The 19,975-nt window shown below is 46.1% G+C and overlaps 1 protein-coding gene across 1 annotated transcript in view; it reads right to left on the reverse strand.

Moving 5' to 3' along the window:
• LOC118364056 (neural-cadherin-like) overlaps nucleotides 1–19,975 on the reverse strand; it is a 168,033-nt gene that overhangs the window by 16,821 nt on the left and 131,237 nt on the right. The window contains exons 13-18 of the mRNA XM_052489625.1: nucleotides 12,515–12,764; nucleotides 9,884–10,011; nucleotides 9,544–9,730; nucleotides 8,600–8,743; nucleotides 2,421–2,704; nucleotides 55–684 (exon numbers count right to left, since the gene is read on the reverse strand). Coding sequence (XP_052345585.1) covers nucleotides 55–684; nucleotides 2,421–2,704; nucleotides 8,600–8,743; nucleotides 9,544–9,730; nucleotides 9,884–10,011; nucleotides 12,515–12,764 — 1,623 coding nt within the window. The remainder of the gene's footprint in view (nucleotides 1–54; nucleotides 685–2,420; nucleotides 2,705–8,599; nucleotides 8,744–9,543; nucleotides 9,731–9,883; nucleotides 10,012–12,514; nucleotides 12,765–19,975) is intronic.

Genomic DNA, 19,975 nt, shown 5'->3' on the forward strand with positions numbered 1-19,975 from the left:
AAACATATTACAGTGCAACAGTGTTGGGGTAAACAGGTGAGCAGGTGAACAAACCTGGGCATTGTAGACCCTCTGGGTGAAGACTGGTGGATGGTCATTGACATCTGATACCATGATAGTAGCCGTTCCAGTCCCGGACAAGCCCCCACCATCCCTGGCCTCAACCACAACCAGATAGCGGTCCTCCGCCTCACGGTCCAGGGACCGTAGAACTGTACTGATGGTTCCAGTTGAAGGGTTGATGGAGAACAGATTGAGGTTGATCTCGTTGCGAACGTTTTGTACGATGCGGTAGGTCAGTATGGCGTTCTTCCCGGCCTTGGGGTCATCTAAATCCGTGGCCCTTATCTCCATCACTGAGGTGTCGGCGGGAGAGTTCTCAGGTACGTGGCCAACAAAGCAGCCTGAAGCCTCCGGCGCCTGGCATGGGAAGACTGGTGCGTTGTCATTGATGTCATGAACTTCCAAAAGGACATCAGCAAAGCCAGTGAGTCCCGCCCCTCCCTCATCGGTGGCCAGAACCAGAAAACGCCAAGCCGGGCGCTCCTCACGGTCCAGACGGCGTTGGGCGTAGATGCGGCCCGTACACTCATCGATGGTGAACTCACTGCCAGCACCCTGGCCGTGGAGTGAGTAGCGCAGGGCGCTCTGGTCTGCCTCCTGGTCTGGGTCGGTGGCTGAAACCTACAAACAGGAAACCCCCAAAAACCTAGCATTAGACAGTAGGGCCGGATAGAATCTGCTTAGAATTTTTCTTTTCAATTCAATAAAATATGAAAATATAATTTGATTTAACCATTTCTGTTCATTTACGGATAACCTGCCTCTTCAGATTCCATCTGGCCCCAAAAATAGGACATGAAAAGAGAATTGATTGCAGTAGCCAATATACAGTCTGTTGCCTTGCAACAAAAATAAGACCATTTTCCTGGTTTTCCTCTATGGATAATTAGCCTGCCTTCATGTTATCTCTGTGTGAAGGACAAGCTCAGACACTTCCCCCCCACATCTATCACCAGAACGCACAATGCAATTAAAAGTTAATAGATGCCAGCAAAAGAAGAAATACACTTTCTTTATTTCTCTCTTCCCCTCTCACCGGAGGGTTTGTTTACAAAAGCCTTTGAAGTTTACATTTTTTTCTCTCCATTTCCTGACAATGCAATGAGAAGACAATATCGAGACACGGTGCGGCGTACGACAGCCAAGGCCAGGTAAATACTCATTTCAAATTGGATTTCCAATCTTTTTTCTTTCGGCAGGATTGTATTTATATACAGAGCGAAGGAACTTCGGGGAGAGGATGGCTGCCTGCCACACACTGGAAACTATTAAGTGCATTAGAGGGGAACCGAGTGCACATCAAATCAATTCCACCACCAGGAAAGCAGCCCTGGGTTGAATACTGTGACACATGCCTCTCTCTCTAGGATTACTTCCATGCCCTCAAGAATCGTACTCCTTTTTAATCTGATTTACCTTGGCGACATGCACAAACAGTTTTACTGGGAATAGGTGTGACGAAACTAGGCTGGGTACACAATGAAAGCCTAAGAAAAAGCAGGAGGCTCCACAACTATTTATCGTGGGCAAACTGTGGGTGCTCATGTTGAGTACTATTAGGTATCAACACTTTAGGATAGGAGTATAACATTGGAGCCTGTTTGATTTCACATAATGCCCACATGTGCGATGAGTTACCGTATATATTATGTTTCTTGAGAGGTGAAACCAAAGCCACATTTCCATCAATGGGTGGACAATGTCACTGCATTCACTTCCATTCAATTAAATGTTTTAATACTGCATGTATAAAACAGAACTTCCTCACAGCAAGTTTAGCTTTATCATAAAAGGCTTTCAAATATCAGTTGTCATACCCTGCTATTGTTGTTGTTACAAAGGGACTATGTATGAATGGCCTCTGACCTCCAGCTAAAGACAGGAGGCTCTGTAAGTTAATGAAACAACCTAATGGTGTAATGCACTGTTTTTGTGGCTGTTATAAGAGGCAAACCAGTACGTAGGGACTAGAGCAGGGATCATCAACTAGATTCAGTCGCGGGACGATTTTCTTCTTGAGTGGATGGTCGGGGGCCGGTACATAATTATAAATCATTTTTAGACCGAAAATTGACCGAAGAAGCCCAAACAGATACACTTTTTGACTAAAACATAATAATTTCAAACCTTGCTTACATTTGTATACGGGTGTATCTCTAATATGTGTCGGAATACTTGCGAACAGAGTTCCAAAATGTAAATCACTTGGAGCTGATTTCCTGGTGTTGAAAATAAAGTACAAAAAAATAGTTTTGCTCAGAAAACCTGGGGAACCAAATAAAACCACCTGTGGACCAAATTCGGCCCATGAGCCGCCAGTTGGGGAACCATGGCCTATCATATGTATGACATCTGACCTCCAGCACGAAGACGGGCAGCTCGGTCAGCTCCTCTGTGACAGCGGCGTGGTACTCTGTCTGGCCGAAGACGGGCGCCTCATCGTTGTGGTTCACCACCTGGACCACCACTAGGCTCTCATTCTCCCATTTCCCGTCGGAGGCCACCAGTCTCAGCTCGTAGCGTTGCTCCATCTCGTAGTCTAAATGCTGGGCCACAAAGATGGTGCCCACCTCTGGCTCCACGTCAAAGGTGCCCATGGTGTTGCCAGAGGTGATCTGGTAGCGGAGCTTGGCGTTGGCACCTGGACAAGGAAATATGGCTGTTTCAAGGTTGCTTTTATTGGTTAGACAAGGTAGAACTAGTAGTCCATGTTAAAGGAGGAGAAAGGAGGACATAGTTACAGGCAGTATGCTGTGGTATGTGTGTGCTCACTCTCACACACAAGCCTACAGGCTGACAATCTGCACATGTACAAACACGTGCCGCACAAAAACAAAAAGACTACCTCACACTTCCAACAGCCCTCAACACAAAAGAACAACCCCCACAATACCCTCTCTGAGTCACACAGTGCCATCCGGCTATCAAATATTTCGGAGGAAAACATCAGTTTCTCTCACAGTGGGCCTCATTAGACAGAATACAGAAGGCAGTGAGGGCTGGTCTCACCCACCCCCACCTCAACTTTGTCTCAGGCACCACCGGTTCTCCTACCCCCTTCATGTCCTCAGTGTGTTCATTTAAAAATACACAGGTGCACCCAACAAATGTACATAGAGTACCAGTCAAAAGTTTGGACTACCTACTCATTCAAGGGTTTTCTTTATTTTTACTTTTTTCTACATTGTAGAATAATAGTGAAGACATCAAAACTATGAAATTACACATATGGAATCACGTAGTAACCAAAAAAGTGTTAAAAAAATATATTTTAGATTTTAGATTCTTCTTGATTACAGCTTTGCACACTCTTGGCATTCTCTCAACAAGCTTCACCTGGAATGCTTTTTCTCCTTGAAGGAGTTCCCACATATGCTGAGCACTTGTTGGCTGTATTTACTTCACTCTGCAGTTCAACTCATCCCAAACCATCTCAATTGGGTTGAGGTCGTGTGATTGGGGATGCCAGCTCATCTGATGCAGCACTCCATCACTCTCCTTCTTGGTCAAATAGCCCTTACACAGCCTGGAGGTGTGTTGTGTCATTGACCTGCTGAAAAACAAGTGATAGTCCCACTAACCCACTATCTGCAAACCAGATGAGATGGTGTATCACTGTAGAATGCTGTGGTAACCATGCTGTTTAAGAGTGCTTTGAATTGTAAATAAATCACAGACAGTGTCACCAGCAAATCACCCCCACACCATCACCCCTCCTTCTCCATGCTTCACGGTGGGAACCACACGTGCGAAGATCATCAGTACACCTACACTACGTCAGACCAAAGGACAGATTTCAGCCGGTTTAATGTCCATTGCTCGTGTTTCTGGGCCCAAGCAAGTCTCTTCTTCTTTAGTAGTTGTTTCTTTGCAGCAATTCTTTGCAAGTATGAAAGCCTGATTCACGCAGTCTCCTCTGAACAGTTGATGTTGAGATGTGTCTGTTACTTGAACTCTGTGAAGCATTTATTTGGGCTGCAATCTGAGGTGCAGTTATTCTAATGAACTTATCCTCTGCAGCAGAGGTAACTCTGGGTCTTCCTTTCCTGTGGCGGTCCTCATGAGAGACAGTTTCATCATCGCGCTTGATGGTGTTTGTGACTGCACTTGAAGAAACTTTCAAAGTTCTTGAAATTTTCCGGATTGACTGACCTTCCTGTCTTAAAGTAATGATGGACTGTCATTTCTCTTTGCTTATTTGAGCTAGACTTGGTCTTTTACCAAATAGGGCTATCTTCTGTATACCACCCCTACCTTGTCACAACACAAATTATTGGCTCAAATGCATTAAGAAATAAATAAAGTCCACAAAATAACTTTTAACAAGGCACACCTGTTAATTGAAATGCATTCCAGGTGACTACCTCATGAAGCTGGTTGAGAGAATGCCAAGAGTGTGCAAAGCTGTCATCAAGGCAAAGGGGGGCTGCTTTGAAGAATCTCAAATCTCAAATATATTTGCGTAACACTTTTTTGGTTACTACACAATTCCATATGTGTTATTATCATAGTTTTGATATCTTCACTATTATTTTACTATGCAGAAAATAGTAAAAAATAAAGAAAAATCATTGAATGAGTAGGTGTGTCCAAACTTTTGACCTGTACAGCACATATTTGTGAATACTCTCACACATGCATGCACACATCTTTCTAATTTCTAATTTCTCATTTATCCCTCTTATCCTCCCCTGTTATCTTATCTCCTCTCCTCTTCACGCTCTCATTTCTCCTTTCTAACCTCATCCACTCTACCGCTGTCAACCCTAATCAGATACCCCATCAGAAGCGGAGAGGAGAGGGCTAGGTCGGGATGGCGTTCCCGGTCTGGGAAATGGGAATAATGAGATGGGATCAAAGGAGTCTGAATCCTGACTGCTGGTGTCTGTCATGTTAGAGTGCTGGGTGCTCCATTGTGGAGCTCCACAGTGGGACCTTCATACTAGTCCTTATAAAGCTATGTAAGAGCTGAATAAGGACGTGGTTGAGGTTCTACAGTAGTGAGTCTGATGAGTAGAGATGTATGAAAAGGACTGTCAAGAATGCAGATGTGCACAAGGCTGGATGACTTACACTAAACATGACACATTTCATTCCATAAACAATCTCCATTTCATATTGTACTAGTTCCTGCACCAGCTTCCCACCCCCACGCTCAGACATATGCACATAAACACAAACACACACTGTTTCTCTCTCTCCATCTCTCTCTCTTTCTCTCTCTCACAGACACACACATACCCACACTCCCTGTCTGTCTGCATCTGGCTCGGGCCCTGTTTACCAGCACGGAGGAGATTTTAGGAGACAAACACCATCTGTGTGAGACATGTCGGGCCTTCATTACGACATGTCATGCTCCTATCGGGAGTGTGTGTGTGTGGAGGGGGCTTAAGTGCGCTGGCCGTCAAAGCTTCTGAGCACGATCTGCCGTGACACTCGCCAAGAGGGTGTGTGTGTGTTGAGTGAGTGAGTAAGTGTGTGAGTGTGTGTTGGGTGGCAGGGAGTAGCTCCTGTACTTTTGCCTCCGGCCGCCTCCCTAATGATCGGTCTGGCCATATGGTTAACCCCCCCCTTAAGTAAGACTGGTGAGGGGGACAACTGTGCACATCAGGGGGTTGGAGTGGGGCTCAAGGGTTAAGTGATTTCATCTTAAGCAAAGCAGGAGCTCCACTGAAGGCCCCAAAACTCTGATTAAGGTCACTAGCATATCCCCCCCACACCATGTATTGGACCCCATCCACTACCCCAATCTGCTTACCATTAAGCTAGACAACCTATATCTGTTTACTGACAAACCTTCAGCTCAACTCAACTCCAATGTCAACCTCAGCAAAAAAAAACTTGATCTTGTTAAAGCCCATCCAAAAGTTCTTAATTCAGCACATTTTCCACTTGGGGATAGAAACCCGATCCTAAAAGGATGTCTGTCTGCAACAAAAGACGCTGAAACTAATCAGCTTTGGGGGGAGCGTTTAACAGGGGCCCTTCTATTCCCCACGGATCTGTTCCCTAATTATTCAATTCCCCAAGTTCCACTGGGAGTGTAATGGGAAAATATTGGGATTTCATGGAAAAAGGCCCTTGACGTGCTTTGAAATGAAATACACTGGGGGATATTCTCATATGAAACAGATCTCTCCATGTGTTTGTCTACTTGACTATCTCTGTTGTGGAGTAGCATCCACCGTATGGTGGAACAGTGGTGGCTGGTAAAAGAGAGGTCACAGAGAAACCAATGGAAGTACCTCAGCTGAAGATTGTAATGGGAGAGTTATGAGATCTGAATTGCCTTGTCACACCACCACTACACCATAAAGGTGTATTGTTGTATGGATATTTTGTGTGTGTGTGTCATCATTATAATGCTAAATGGTTTGTGGATGTTGACAGGTTGGTGAGAGACTCTGAGAGTAGGGGACCATATATAAACTGGAGGTCACTAATCCTGTTACAGAAGCACACACACATGCACACCTGGACCAACGACAGTGTGTGTGTGTGTGTTGATGTGTGAGGGTGTGATGATGTGATGAGAGGGTGGATGGACATCAGGGCAGGCAGGCAAGCTTCACTGGTCAATGAACACTGAGGTGATTTCACCTGAACTGTTTCACTAAGCTGTGTGTGTATGTATCACTAAGCTGTGTGTGTATGTATCACAGGGCTGTGGAGTGTGACAGTCAACCACTGATCTATAGGAACACTGTCACCTCCAGCACCAACATGGGACACTGAAATGACACACTCAACACTATGACTGACCCTGGAAAATGGGACAGTAGCACAAGAAAAGAAAACAGAGGGGATGAAAAGGATAGACAGAATAATGAGGTAGAGAGAGAGAGAGAGAGAGAGAGAGAGAGAGAGAGAGAGAGAGAGAGAGAGAGAGAGAGAGAGAGAGAGCAGAGGAAAGTCCAGAGATGAGCCAGGAGAGCTGAAAGAGAGGGAGGGAAAGGAGACACACAAAATTAGCAGGTCTGAAATATGAGAAATGAGACGAGAGGATCTGAGATGAGACACCACGAGACGAGAGACTAGACAACACAGGCAGACATCAACCCTACTTACACCACCACAAGCATAGCCAGGATTGGCTGAGCTCAAACCTCCCCTCAAGACCTGCCTGCTCAGCAAGGCTAGCGCTTAGCCAGGGATCGTGTCATGTTTTACAGCTAATCTCCCCGCTAATACAGATCATCTCCCTGCTTGGACACCTGCGTGGGAGGCCAGGGGGAGACAAAATGGCCACCACGGCAGTGTATTCCCCTCACTCCTGTCTCTCCGTTGAGAGAGACGTTTTCCCTAATTACCAGATGGACACATTGTTGAGACGGTGAATTGGGGTAAAGTCTACAGAGCGGTGGCGGGATAAGCCGGAGCATTTGGGAGGGAATTATAGTTGTTGTTTGCGGTAAGTTTGCTATCTTAGCACTTCTTAATTCTGCTTCAGTGTCTTTTTGGGCTGTATGCTTTTACAAATCCGCCAAGGGATCAGGCTGGGGACGTCTGAAGAGGGATAAAAAGCAGAGCCAAGACAGTTGCTAATTCAACTGAACATTGGAAAGGAAAAACAAAAACAAACCCTAAATTCAAGATGGTGGCCCCACTTCTCATCTTAGTCATTTGCTAACTCTTTAAATGTAATGTAGCAGCCCATTAAATCAGATGTCATTTCAACACCTGTGTCGGCATCATGGAAGGTGACATTTCCACCAAAACAACGATCGACATCTACTCCCACAAAGGATTTACCGTTGTCATTAAGACGGCACACTGTTTTTCTTATTTATTAATTTTCAGAGGAGGAGAGACGAGGGACAAACAGAAACAAAGAGACAAACATCAAGTGACTACCTCGGGGGGCCGCATCCATACTTCCCACATTCACCACAGAGATTTGCTAACAAGCTCTGACAGAAAATGAGAGGAATAGAGAGAGTGACAGAGTGGGAGTCAGAGACGGAGAGAGAAAGACAGAGAGTATTCTTTACATAAATATACCTCCTATACTTTTCTTAATCTCTGTGGAGCCTGTCAAAGCATCAACAGAAAAATCTACTTGATATTGACAGGAATTCATAAGCAGAGAGGGAAGTGATTCCATTACAGTCGAGAGACAGAGTTGAACAGACAAGTAGGAAAAGCGACACCAGGATCAACACACACTGTACCACTAGAGTCAAAGTCCTCTATGGGTATCAGGCACTTCAACAAAGACATTATGACTACTGGACTCAGAGGACTGACATTGTGCTTACATTCAATTCTCAATTGTTATGTTCGTGTGTCTTCAGACTTGTATCTGCCAAGGCCTTTGTAAAGATGAAAGATAATCTTCCACGGGAGTAAACACTAGGATGACAAACAGTGCTGTCCAAATAATGTTAGAACTACGTCCCTGGAAACTAGCACCAATAACTTTACTTATTAACTTATCATTGTGAGCGATATTTTTTTCAACGACAAAAAAGTCTAAACCCAGGTTGACTGATTGACCCCTCCCCACCCTGAGACCAAGCCCAATGTGCCTCACCTTCATCTTCATCATTGGCCGTCACGGTGATGAGGACGAAGCCCACCTCCTTGTCTTCCTCCACGCTCACCTCGTACACCGATTGGGCGAAAGCCGGAGCGTTGTCGTTGACGTCCGTCACAAGGATCCGTGCGTAGGCCGTGTCTGTGTGAACCAATGAGAGGGATCTTTACTCAGGACTAACAACCAATCCAGATTGAAGCACGGCCCTAGACAGCAACACTAATGTACAGTATAGTACTCTGACATTAAATTACATTGGCTTGGTCTATGTGGACCAAAGACATTAAAAAGAGAGTACATTACTCTAAGTATTCCACCTGGCAAGAGAAAACAGAAGCAGTAACCATCTAACCTCACAGAACACAGCAGTGTAATACCAACAGGGGCAAAAGGGAGAATAATGTGCCTTAGCTAGTCATTTCCGTATGAACTCTAGCGGGACCTTGATGGCTTGAACAAACAGTGTGTTGGTGGGATGATCGTAGCATCACTGCTCTTTTGCTGTACCTCTGTTTGCGAGTCGTTATTGACCCAAAACCCAGATTAGCCATTAGCTCGTTCCATTAGCGCATCGCTAACGACGTCTTAATGAATTAAGTTCATGCTCGAATAACAGGGACAGAGCCAGCTGGTGTGTGTGTATGTCTGTGTGTGTGTGTTTTGTGTTTCTGTGTGTGTTCCTGTTACTGCCTGGTTAGAAAACGACTGATGTGTTATTGACTGGTTAGGTAATGGGGGGGGGGGGTTGATCGAGGATAGGGTTGATCGAGGATAGGGTTGATCGAGGATAGGGTTGATCGAGGATAGGGTTGGTAAGGGGACAGAGCTACCTATTATGAAAGAGTATGATACTCAGAGATTCCCTGTCTGGACAGGCGTGCCCGTGTGTGGACCGCAAACATGTGTGTATGCATAGGAGTGTAGGTATGTGAGATACCCACCAGTGTTGGGCTGGCCCTGCTGTCCAGGCCTGGCTGACTCTGAGCTGTCCTGAGACTGGACCTCTATGAGGTAGGAACCTTTCTGCTCACGGTCAAACGAGGCCCGGGTGTGTATGACCCCAGTGTAGGAGTTAATACTGAAGTACTGAGAGTCTCCACTCTCATCCTTCAAGATCACATAGTTTATCTGTAGACAAAGATCGAAACGTTAATGCAATATCAGGACAAAATGACATACAATATTGTGTATCTGTTGAATTATTCTCATTGAAAATCATAAGAGAATGAAGTGATTATGGGAAATGTAGTCATTCGCAATAGAGTCCGCCGGGGTCCTCACCATTCCATGGAGGCCTGAGTCGAGGTCCGTAGCAGAAACCTGGGCCACCGATGTTCCGATCTCTGCCCCCTCTGGAACGGTAGCCTCGTAGGTGGAGGACAGGAAGAAGGGAACGTTGTCGTTTACATCTGGAGAGGGGAGAGACAGGTCAGAGGTCAGGGTCAGGGAGGTGATATAGGCCTTCTATTAAGAGCCTGCTAACAGAGGTCCGACCACACCTATTGTTTTGCCCTCAACAATGCTAATGCTAAGTAGACAAACCCAACTCTTATGTCACTGTCTCTCCAGGTTATAAGACTAATCTCCAGGTTATAAGACTACTCTCCAGGTTATACGACTACTCTCCAGGTTATAAGACTACTCTCCAGGTTATAAGACTACTCTCTAGGTTATAAGACTACTCTCCAGGTTATAAGACTACTCTCCAGGTTATAAGACTACTCTCCAGGTTATAAGACTACTCTCCAGACTACTCTCCAGGTTATAAGATAAGACTCTCCAGGTTATAAGACTAAGACTATAAGACTACTCTCCAGGTTATAAGACTACTCTCCAGGTTATAAGACTACTCTCCAGGTTATAAGACTACTCTCTACAGGTTATAAGACTACTCTCCAGGTTATAAGACTACTCTCCAGGTTATAAGACTACTCTCCAGGTTATAAGACTACTCTCCAGGTTATAAGACTACTCTCCAGGTTATAAGACTACTCTCCAGGTTATAAGACTACTCTCCAGGTTATAAGACTACTCTCCAGGTTATAAGACTACTCTCCAGGTTATAAGACTACTCCCTAGGTTATAAGACTACTCTCCAGGTTATAAGACTACTCTCTAGGTTATAAGACTACTCTCCAGGTTATAAGACTACTCTCCAGGTTATAAGACTACTCTCTAGGTTATAAGACTACTCCCTAGGTTATAAGACTACTCTCCAGGTTATAAGACTACTCTCCAGGTTATAAGACTACTCTCCAGGTTATAAGACTACTCTCCAGGTTATAAAGACTACTCCCAGGTTATAAGACTACTCCAGGTTATAAGACTAGGTTATAAGACTACTCTCCAGGTTATAAGACTACTCTCTAGGTTATAAGACTACTCTCCAGGTTATAAGACTACTCTCCAGGTTATAAGACTACTCTCCAGGTTATAAGACTACTCTCCAGGTTATAAGACTACTCCCTAGGTTATAAGACTACTCCCTAGGTTATAAGACTACTCTCCAGGTTATAAGACTACTCTCCAGGTTATAAGACTACTCTCCAGGTTATAAGACTACTCTCCAGGTTATAAGACTACTCTCCAGGTTATAAGACTACTCTCCAGGTTATAAGACTACTCTCCAGGTTATAAGACTACTCTCCAGGTTATAAGACTACTCCCTAGGTTATAAGACTACTCCCTAGGTTATAAGACTACTCTCCAGGTTATAAGACTACTCTCCAGGTTATAAGACTACTCTCCAGGTTATAAGACTACTCTCCAGGTTATAAGACTACTCTCCAGGTTATAAGACTACTCTCCAGGTTATAAGACTACTCTCCAGGTTATAAGACTACTCTCCAGGTTATAAGACTACTCTCTTAGGTTATAAAGACTACTACTCTCCAGGTTATAAGACTACTCTCCAGGTTATAAGACTACTCTCCAGGTTATAAGACTACTCTCCAGGTTATAAGACTACTCTCCAGGTTATAAGACTACTCTCCAGGTTATAAGACTACTCTCCAGGTTATAAGACTACTACTCTACCAGGTTATAAGATAAGACTACTCTCTACTCTCCAGGTTATAAGACTACTCTCCAGGTTATAAGACTACTCTCCAGGTTATAAGACTACTCCCTAGGTTATAAGACTACTCTCTAGGTTATAAGACTACTCTCCAGGTTATAAGACTACTCTCCAGGTTATAAGACTACTCCCTAGGTTATAAGACTACTCTCCAGGTTATAAGACTACTCTCTAGGTATCCATAAGATGAGGAACATTTGATTTCCCTAAACGCTCCAAAAAGACAATTATTGACAAAGTCAGACAAGAAGACCCTCTTTTCTTCGCGCTATTAGAACTAGATATTTGTGTTCCCGCCTCCTTCACTGGCGCATGTGGTATGAGTCATCGCTAAACAAGCAGTCATTTTAGCCGCTAGTGTTCTCTGTCGCTAGCTGATTACACTGTCCTCCAACAGGTTTCCAGGGACTACATCTTCCCTGTCATTACCTTTCAATCTCCTCTCTTCCTCCTCTCAGCCTCCCTCCTTGATGAACTGAGCTGGAGCTTCAAGCCTGCCTGCTGTCCTCTCTCTCTCTCTTTTCCTCATAAAATCTCAGTTCACTCCAGCACTGTCATGACCAAAGACGAAAAGGTACTGTACATAAAATAATTGCCATTTAATAGACACTTTTATCAGAAGCACCTTACAGTCGTGAGTGTGTACATTTTAGATAAGGGTGGTCCTGGGATTTGAACCCACAACCCTGGCAGTGAAAGTGCCATGCTCTACCAACTGAGCTATAGAGGACCACAGTTGCTTCCATGAGTTGCATGCCTCATAGTCTTACAAGAGTAAATGTATCCAGTGTTTCACGACAGTATCGACACTGATAAAATGTTAAAATGCCTCCTACCTGTAACATTGACGTAGACGGTAGTAAAAGAGGCCAGTGGAACAGCAGCTACGTTCTGCACTCTGACCCTTAGTGTGAAGAAGCGCGTGGTCTCATAGTCCAGAGGCTCAGCCACCAGTATGGATGCAGAGCCATCAGCCCTGTTGGGTTTGATGTAGAAACGGACAGGCATGTTGGTCTCCGGCACCTGACCCTCTTCAAGGTTATAGGTCACTCTAGGGTCACCCAGCGGTGAAGTGGCCTTGATCGTCTGGAGGAGAGGAATCAGGATATGACATCATTAGTGATAGGATAGGGAGGTGGATATATATGCAAGTGTATATGAATGTCTGAACAGAGTGAATGTGTGTGTGTGTTTATATGAATGTCTGAACAGAGTGAATGTGTGTGTGTGTTTATATGAATGTCTGAACAGAGTGAATGTGTGTGTGTGTTTATATGAATGTCTGAACAGAGTGAATGTGTGTGTGTGTTTATATGAATGTCTGAACAGAGTGAATGTGTGTGTGTGTTTATATGAATGTCTGAACAGAGTGAATGTGTGTGTGTGTTTATATGAATGTCTGAACAGAGTGAGTGTGTTCTTTTGTCTGTGCAGGTTCATTTGAGTACCAGTGTGTGTTCCTGAGGTACAACACAGAAAACTTTGAGAAACCTGCTAGGGCATGCTGTAATGTCCGATAGATTATTATTTATTTATTTTATCTTGGAGGGGAATTACTGAAAAAGAACCAAGGACTAACAAAAGGAGCAGGCTTTGGCCAAAGCTCCCTAAAGATAATTTGCATTATTAGTGAGCGGACCACTCTAAAATCAGCACAGCCATCTCCCTACTGCTGACTCCATTTCAGGAACACATTGGAGACACTCCAAGCTTAATCCATCAAAGTTCCTATTGAACTGATATTAACACTCTTTGGAGACACTTTCCACTGGAAAATCAGCTCCAGACTATCCGGTTCTAAATGAAGGCTGCAGGGTTTTCACAACGCTCCCACTCTCTCTTTTCCAGGCACCGTGGCAGAGAAAACCAAAGTGACAGGAAATGACACGGGGAAGTATATCGCTGCCGCGCATACCTGGGTACAGAGGGAGCCCATCAATGGGATTTCACAGACATGGTGTCACACTTATTGATGCCCCCCCCCCCTTTCCTGTTTATACCAGTATGGAGGTCAGGTGTGAGAATGTTTTCTTTCCATCTCTGTATGAAACATATGGGGTGGTTGCATGGACGTCATCCTACACTCACAGGGACAACAGGCAGGATTCTCATTGTTCTGAGGACTCCATTATGGGTCACAGCTGCACGCTGTCTGGCACCAAATCATTTGTTTACTTCAAGGGTTCCTCCAAACGAACTCCATAAATGGGAGCATGTATTACATAGATGATAGTATGTTCAAGTGTGTTCAATAATTCAGTGTTCTAGCTCTTGTCCAAACATGTCAACATAATGGTCCAAACTATCTACGGACGTGTTTGGACTCTGCCCTTTTCTAATGGCTTGAGTAGGAATGTGTGAGGAGAGAGGCAACCTCTTTAACCAAGGGCAAGGATACTTGTGAACCCTGAGAAATGTTGAAGAGCGGTGTTATTCGGAATCAAACTGTGTGTGCCTGACTGTGTATGTGTGTGCAGGTGAATGTGTGTGTTCCTGTGCAGTACCCTGCAGCAGAATGGTCTGGCCTATACAAGCAGGAAGCCCGTGGAGCTTTTAAGACCCATGTTCTCTTCGCCACTTGTCCTGCCACAATGCTGTGTTTGTGACTGTATGTGTGGCCGTTCGGTGTGTGTGTGCGTGTGTGTGTGTGCGTGTGTGTGTATACAGACTAGAGCTTTTAAGGCCCACGTTGTCCTTTCCCTGCCACACAGCCACAGAGTCACAACCTTGACAGGGAAGGATTACATTAACCATGGCCGACTGAACCTCACTTCACCACTCATTCTGCTTCGATCCAGCTGAGGCTCTACACACACACACACACACACACACACACACACACACACACACACACACACACACACACACACACACACACACACACACACACACACACACACACACACACACACACACACACACACACACACACACACACACACACACACACACACACACATTAACTCCTAAACTTCACTATATCTACACTGGAGAACAGTATTCTGACATGGCTGTCTACATTTGCAAATCGTCCATTTCGGAAGCATAGGAACGTGAGATTACAACAGAGAGAGCTATAATGGAATGGTAGCCTTTGACTCCATGTCTGGCAAACAAAGGCATTCAATCTTCTCATTGACTGACTGGGGTGTAACCAGGCACTGTTCTTGGACTCCAACCAACAATGGAAAATCTAAATGGCACCGGATAGATTTGAACTTTTCAAGTGATTATCTGGACATGCTAGACTGCACTGTGAGCCATTGTCTGAAAAAAACAATCCTGGAAGCACAACAAAAACAAAATAATAATTCATTATCTGTCGAGAAACACCAAAACCCATTGTTACCCATTATGAAATTGCAATAACATAAGAGGAAAAGTATTGGAAGGGAGAACATTGAAAGTAGCATTGTTGTATTGTATGTCCATGACTCAGTATGCTTGGTTAGAGCTAAAGACAAAGAAAGAGAGAGTCAGGGAGAACACCTGAAGATAACGCAACAGCGAAAACCTCTCAGACTTTCCTTTCCGACTCAGTGGAGGAGGGCGCTCTCTCTATCCCTCCAGTAGCGAGCTAGTATGTTAGCGAGACCTCCAGACGTACAGAGGTGCCCCTGTGGACCCCCAACTTCCCACCCACCTCAGCTTCTCACAAAAAAATAATTCACTTTTTTTGCTTCAAAAGCCTTGTTGTGTTGAAATATTCATGCCAGCATGAGTTTTGCTTCAATAATTAATTTTGATTATCTGCTGAGAAAATACAAAAACTTGTCCAACCTCTTGTATTCCACCTATTTACGCACTGGGCCTCCCCTCCCCGGTTTACGGGGGCGAGCCCTGGAACAGGAGCATGATGGGAATGATACCCCATTATCTCGCCGACGTGCTAAAGAACAAGGCCCCTTAATTACTTCCTCAAGGTTGCAATTACCGCGTTTGGAAATTTGCTAATTATCGTTCCTTGAGATAATTCCACAATGAGATGCTTGATATTTAAAATTTTAATTAGGGAGATGGAGAGATAGATAGATGGATGGAGGAGGGAGGCGAGAGGGAAAGAGAGAAAAAAGAGATAGTAGGGCAGATGAATAGAGGCACTCGGTAGCACAACAAGGCAGCTCAGGGATGCTAATGAATGCATTATACTGTTTAACAAGCCTAATTTGTATTTAGAGTTCTAAGGATGAATTACTGTGAAGGCTCCCAAAGCACAGAACAGATTTTAACAGTCGGTTGCTGCAGTTACTCCACACCAGGGAGTAAATACTGTACTTAGAGTGGAGCGAGAGAGAGAGATAGAGAGAGAGGAAAAAACTCAGTGTAATTGTTGTGAAGTGCTTTGTTGTTCAAGTTATACTAGTACAGAGAGACATTGTAGAGTGTGAGAGGAAGAGAAAGAGAGAGGGAGAGTGTAGATAAAGACAGTTTGTAAATGAATAGAGAGAGAGCAGAAGAAAAAAAGAGAGAAAGTGAACAAGTTCTCTGGCTAATAACGATTCTCCACTAACGGTTGGAAGTGTTGAAAGTTTTCTCCATTAAAAGGCCAGTGACTACCATGGTAACTCCCGGCAGCCGTTATCTTGAAAGCTTTTATAGGAGGCAATATTATTTGTCCATCCAATCAGAGGCTGCCGTTAACCACCATTAGTAAACCTATTGAGCCCACCACACTACAGAGACTATAGTGGACCATTACACCAACTTACGGAGCTTCCTGAAAGAGTTTGGGTGAGGGAGGCGGAGAGGGGGGAGCGAGACAGACGAGAGAAGAGAGGAAAGATAAAAAGAAAGAAGCCGAGAGAAATCAATGAAGGAAAGGGCTGAGAGTAGAAGAGCACGACCCTTTCATACAGGGCTCGGTGATCTCTAGGGAAAGTGGTGTGTGTTCTTCTATTAGCTAAGACATATGAGACCACATGCAGAGCGCCATTGGGACTGGCCTCTTTGGCACATGCACAGTCACTGCACAAGAGACAGAGTAGACAGTAATAGTTGACCTTTATGGGGTCAATGTGGCCATTAATAAAGTTGTCATGAATGGTAACTAGGCCATAATGCATCCATGAACAACATCATAAATGGCTCATAAGCTTGACCATAAGATGTCAACATGCATCATTTACTAGATGTCAACATGCATCCAACCCATTTACTGACACACATGAATCATCTTCCATATGTTCATGTTCATAAGAAAGTGCTCATCTGAATTCAATAAGTCAACAATTCACAAGAAACTCAATTTCTCGCATTTCAGTTCAGAGGTGCCTAGCATGTCCTCTCAATGGCACAATGCAAAAAAAGCCTAAAGCTGAGGCAGCACGGACTTAGCTCTAATGAGAAATCATCTCATTACACATCAATGATGTCTGGGGGGCTAAGCGGATCAGGGACGTAGCCTAGCTTGGCCTAGCCTAGCGTAGCATTAGCTCCACTGCTGTCAAGCTAAATGGTTGGCCTTGAGCATGTTTTGGTGTAGAGAAAGGGTTGTGTTCGTGTTCCGTCGTCAACCTTTCACCTGCTTCATATTCCTTGTGTATTACAGTGGGTGACTTCTGGTATGTATGTATGTTTAGCATATCAAATAATTGTGTCAGATCTATCTTTGACAGGCTGCACCCCCCTATGAATAAGCCCAGGGTATGTAAACAACAAGGCACTCTCCTCATGCTCCATCACTCCACTTCAAAAAGAGATGGACCCAAAAACAACCCCCACACATCCTCAACAACAAAAAATAGGCCTGAGGAGGAAAGTGCGTTGACAGCGCTGATGAGACAAAAGCAACCATCCTACTGGCTCTCTACATGAGAAGTGCCTCATTGATATGGAGATTTCTCCCTGCATCCGTGTCTCTCATCCCTGGCAACAATGTAATTAACAGATCATATTAGCCCTGCTAAATTTAAAACAACAATCTACATAGCCGCAATAATGCCACCTCGGTGTCGGAATGAACCAATGAAGAGGAGAGGAAGGGGGTGGAGGTGGGGGACTGAACCAACGAAGAGGAGAGGAAGGGGGTGGAGGTGGGGGACTGAACCAACGAAGAGGAGAGGAAGGGGGTGGAGGTGGGGGAATGAACCAACGAAGAGGAGAGGAAGGGGGTGGAGGTGGGGGACTGAACCAACGAAGAGGAGAGGAAGGGGGTGGAGGTGGGGGACTGAACCAACGAAGAGGAGAGGAAGGGGGTGGAGGTGGGGGAATGAACCAACGAAGAGGAGAGGAAGGGGGTGGAGGTGGGGGAATGAACCAACGAAGAGCAGAGGGAAGGGGGTGGAGGTGGGGGAATGAACCAACGAAGAGGAGAGGAAGGGGGTGGAGGTGGGGGACTGAACCAACGAAGAGGAGAGGAAGGGGGTGGAGGTGGGGGACTGAACCAACGAAGAGGAGAGGAAGGGGGTGGAGGTGGGGGAATGAACCAACGAAGAGGAGAGGAAGGGGGTGGAGGTGGGGGACTGAACCAACGAAGAGGAGAGGAAGGGGGTGGAGGTGGGGGACTGAACCAACGAAGAGGAGAGGAAGGGGGTGGAGGTGGGGGACTGAACCAACGAAGAGGAGAGGAAGGGGGTGGAGGTGGGGAATGAACCAACGAAGAGGAGAGGAAGGGGGTGGAAGGTGGGGGACTGAACCAACGAAGAGGACAGGAAGGGGGTGGAGGTGGGGGAATGAACCAACGAAGAGGAGAGGAAGGGGGTGGAGGTGGGGGACTGAACCAATGAAGAGGAGAGGAAGGGGGTGGAGGTGGGGGAATGAACCAATGAAGAGGAGAGGAAGGGGGTGGAGGTGGGGAATGAACCAACGAAGAGGAGAGGAAAGGGGTGGAGGTGGGGGAATGAACCAACGAAGAGGAGAGGAAGGGGGTGGAGGTGGGGGAATGAACCAACGAAGAGGAGAGGAGAAGGGGGTGGAGGTGGGGGACTGAACCAACGAAGAGGAGAGGAAGGGGTGGAGGTGGGGGACTGAACCAACGAAGAGGAGAGGAAGGGGGTGGAGGTGGGGGACTGAACCAACGAAGAGGAGAGGAAGGGGGTGGAGGTGGGGGAATGAACCAACGAAGAGGAGAGGAAGGGGGTGAAGGTGGGGGACTGAACCAACGAAGAGGACAGGAAGGGGGTGGAGGTGGGGGAATGAACCAACGAAGAGGAGAGGAAGGGGGTGGAGGTGGGGGACTGAACCAATGAAGAGGAGAGGAAGGGGGTGGAGGTGGGGGAATGAACCAATGAAGAGGAGAGGAAGGGGGTGGAGGTGGGGGAATGAACCAACGAAGAGGAGAGGAAAGGGGTGGAGGTGGGGGAATGAACCAACGAAGAGGAGAGGAAGGGGGTGGAGGTGGGGGAATGAACCAACGAAGAGGAGAGGAAGGGGGTGGAGGTGGGGGAATGAACCAACGAAGAGGAGAGGAAGGGGGTGGAGGTGGGGAATGAACCAACGAAGAGGAGAGGAAGGGGGTGGAGGTGGGGGAATGAACCAAGGTGGGAAGAGTAGGAGTTTTGGCCATCGACCAACCGGTTCCAGAGAGGGGTTCAAGAGAGACATGGAGAGACAGAGAGAGAAAGAAAGAGAGAGAAAGAAAGAGAGAGAGCGAGAGATAAGGAGGTGGAAGACTGAACCAGGGAGACCTGAAGGGGTCATCTGGGGGATTGAACCAACAGGTTCCAGAGAGAGGAAGGGGTGGAAGTGGGGAATGAACCAACGAAGAGGAGACAAGGGGGTGGAGGTTTTCCAATTCCAACGGAACAACCACTTTGAGGGTGGAGGTCTGGGTTAAACCAATGTAAGAGCCTCGAGGGATTAGAGTTCTCTCTCTCTCTCTGAACCAACGAAGAGGAGAGGAGGGGTGGAGGACTGAACCAACGAAGGGTGGAAGGTGGGGGGGGACTGAACCAACGAAGAGAAGAGGAAGGGGGTGGAGGTGGGGGAATGAACCAACTCTCTCCAACGAAGAGGGGGGGGTGGAGGTGGGGGACTGAACTCTCGAAGAGGAGAGGAAGGGGGTGGAGGTGGGGGACTGAACCAACTCTCTCCCTCTTTCTCTCTCTCTGGAGGTGGGGGACTGAACCAACGAAGAAGGAGAGGAAGGGGGTGGAGGTGGGGGACTGAACCTCGAAGAGGAGAGGAAGGGGTGGAGGTTCTGAACCAACGAAGAGGAGAGGAAGGGGGTGGAGTTTGGGGGAATGAACCAACGAAGAGGAGAGGAAGGGGGTGGAGGTGGGGGACTGAACCAACTCTCTCTCTCTCTCTCTCTGGAGGTGGGGGAATGAACCTCTCTCTCTCTCTCTTTCTCCCTCTTT

This window comes from Oncorhynchus keta, chromosome 31 (genome assembly GCF_023373465.1).
Source record: "Oncorhynchus keta strain PuntledgeMale-10-30-2019 chromosome 31, Oket_V2, whole genome shotgun sequence".
Taxonomy (NCBI): domain Eukaryota; kingdom Metazoa; phylum Chordata; class Actinopteri; order Salmoniformes; family Salmonidae; genus Oncorhynchus; species Oncorhynchus keta.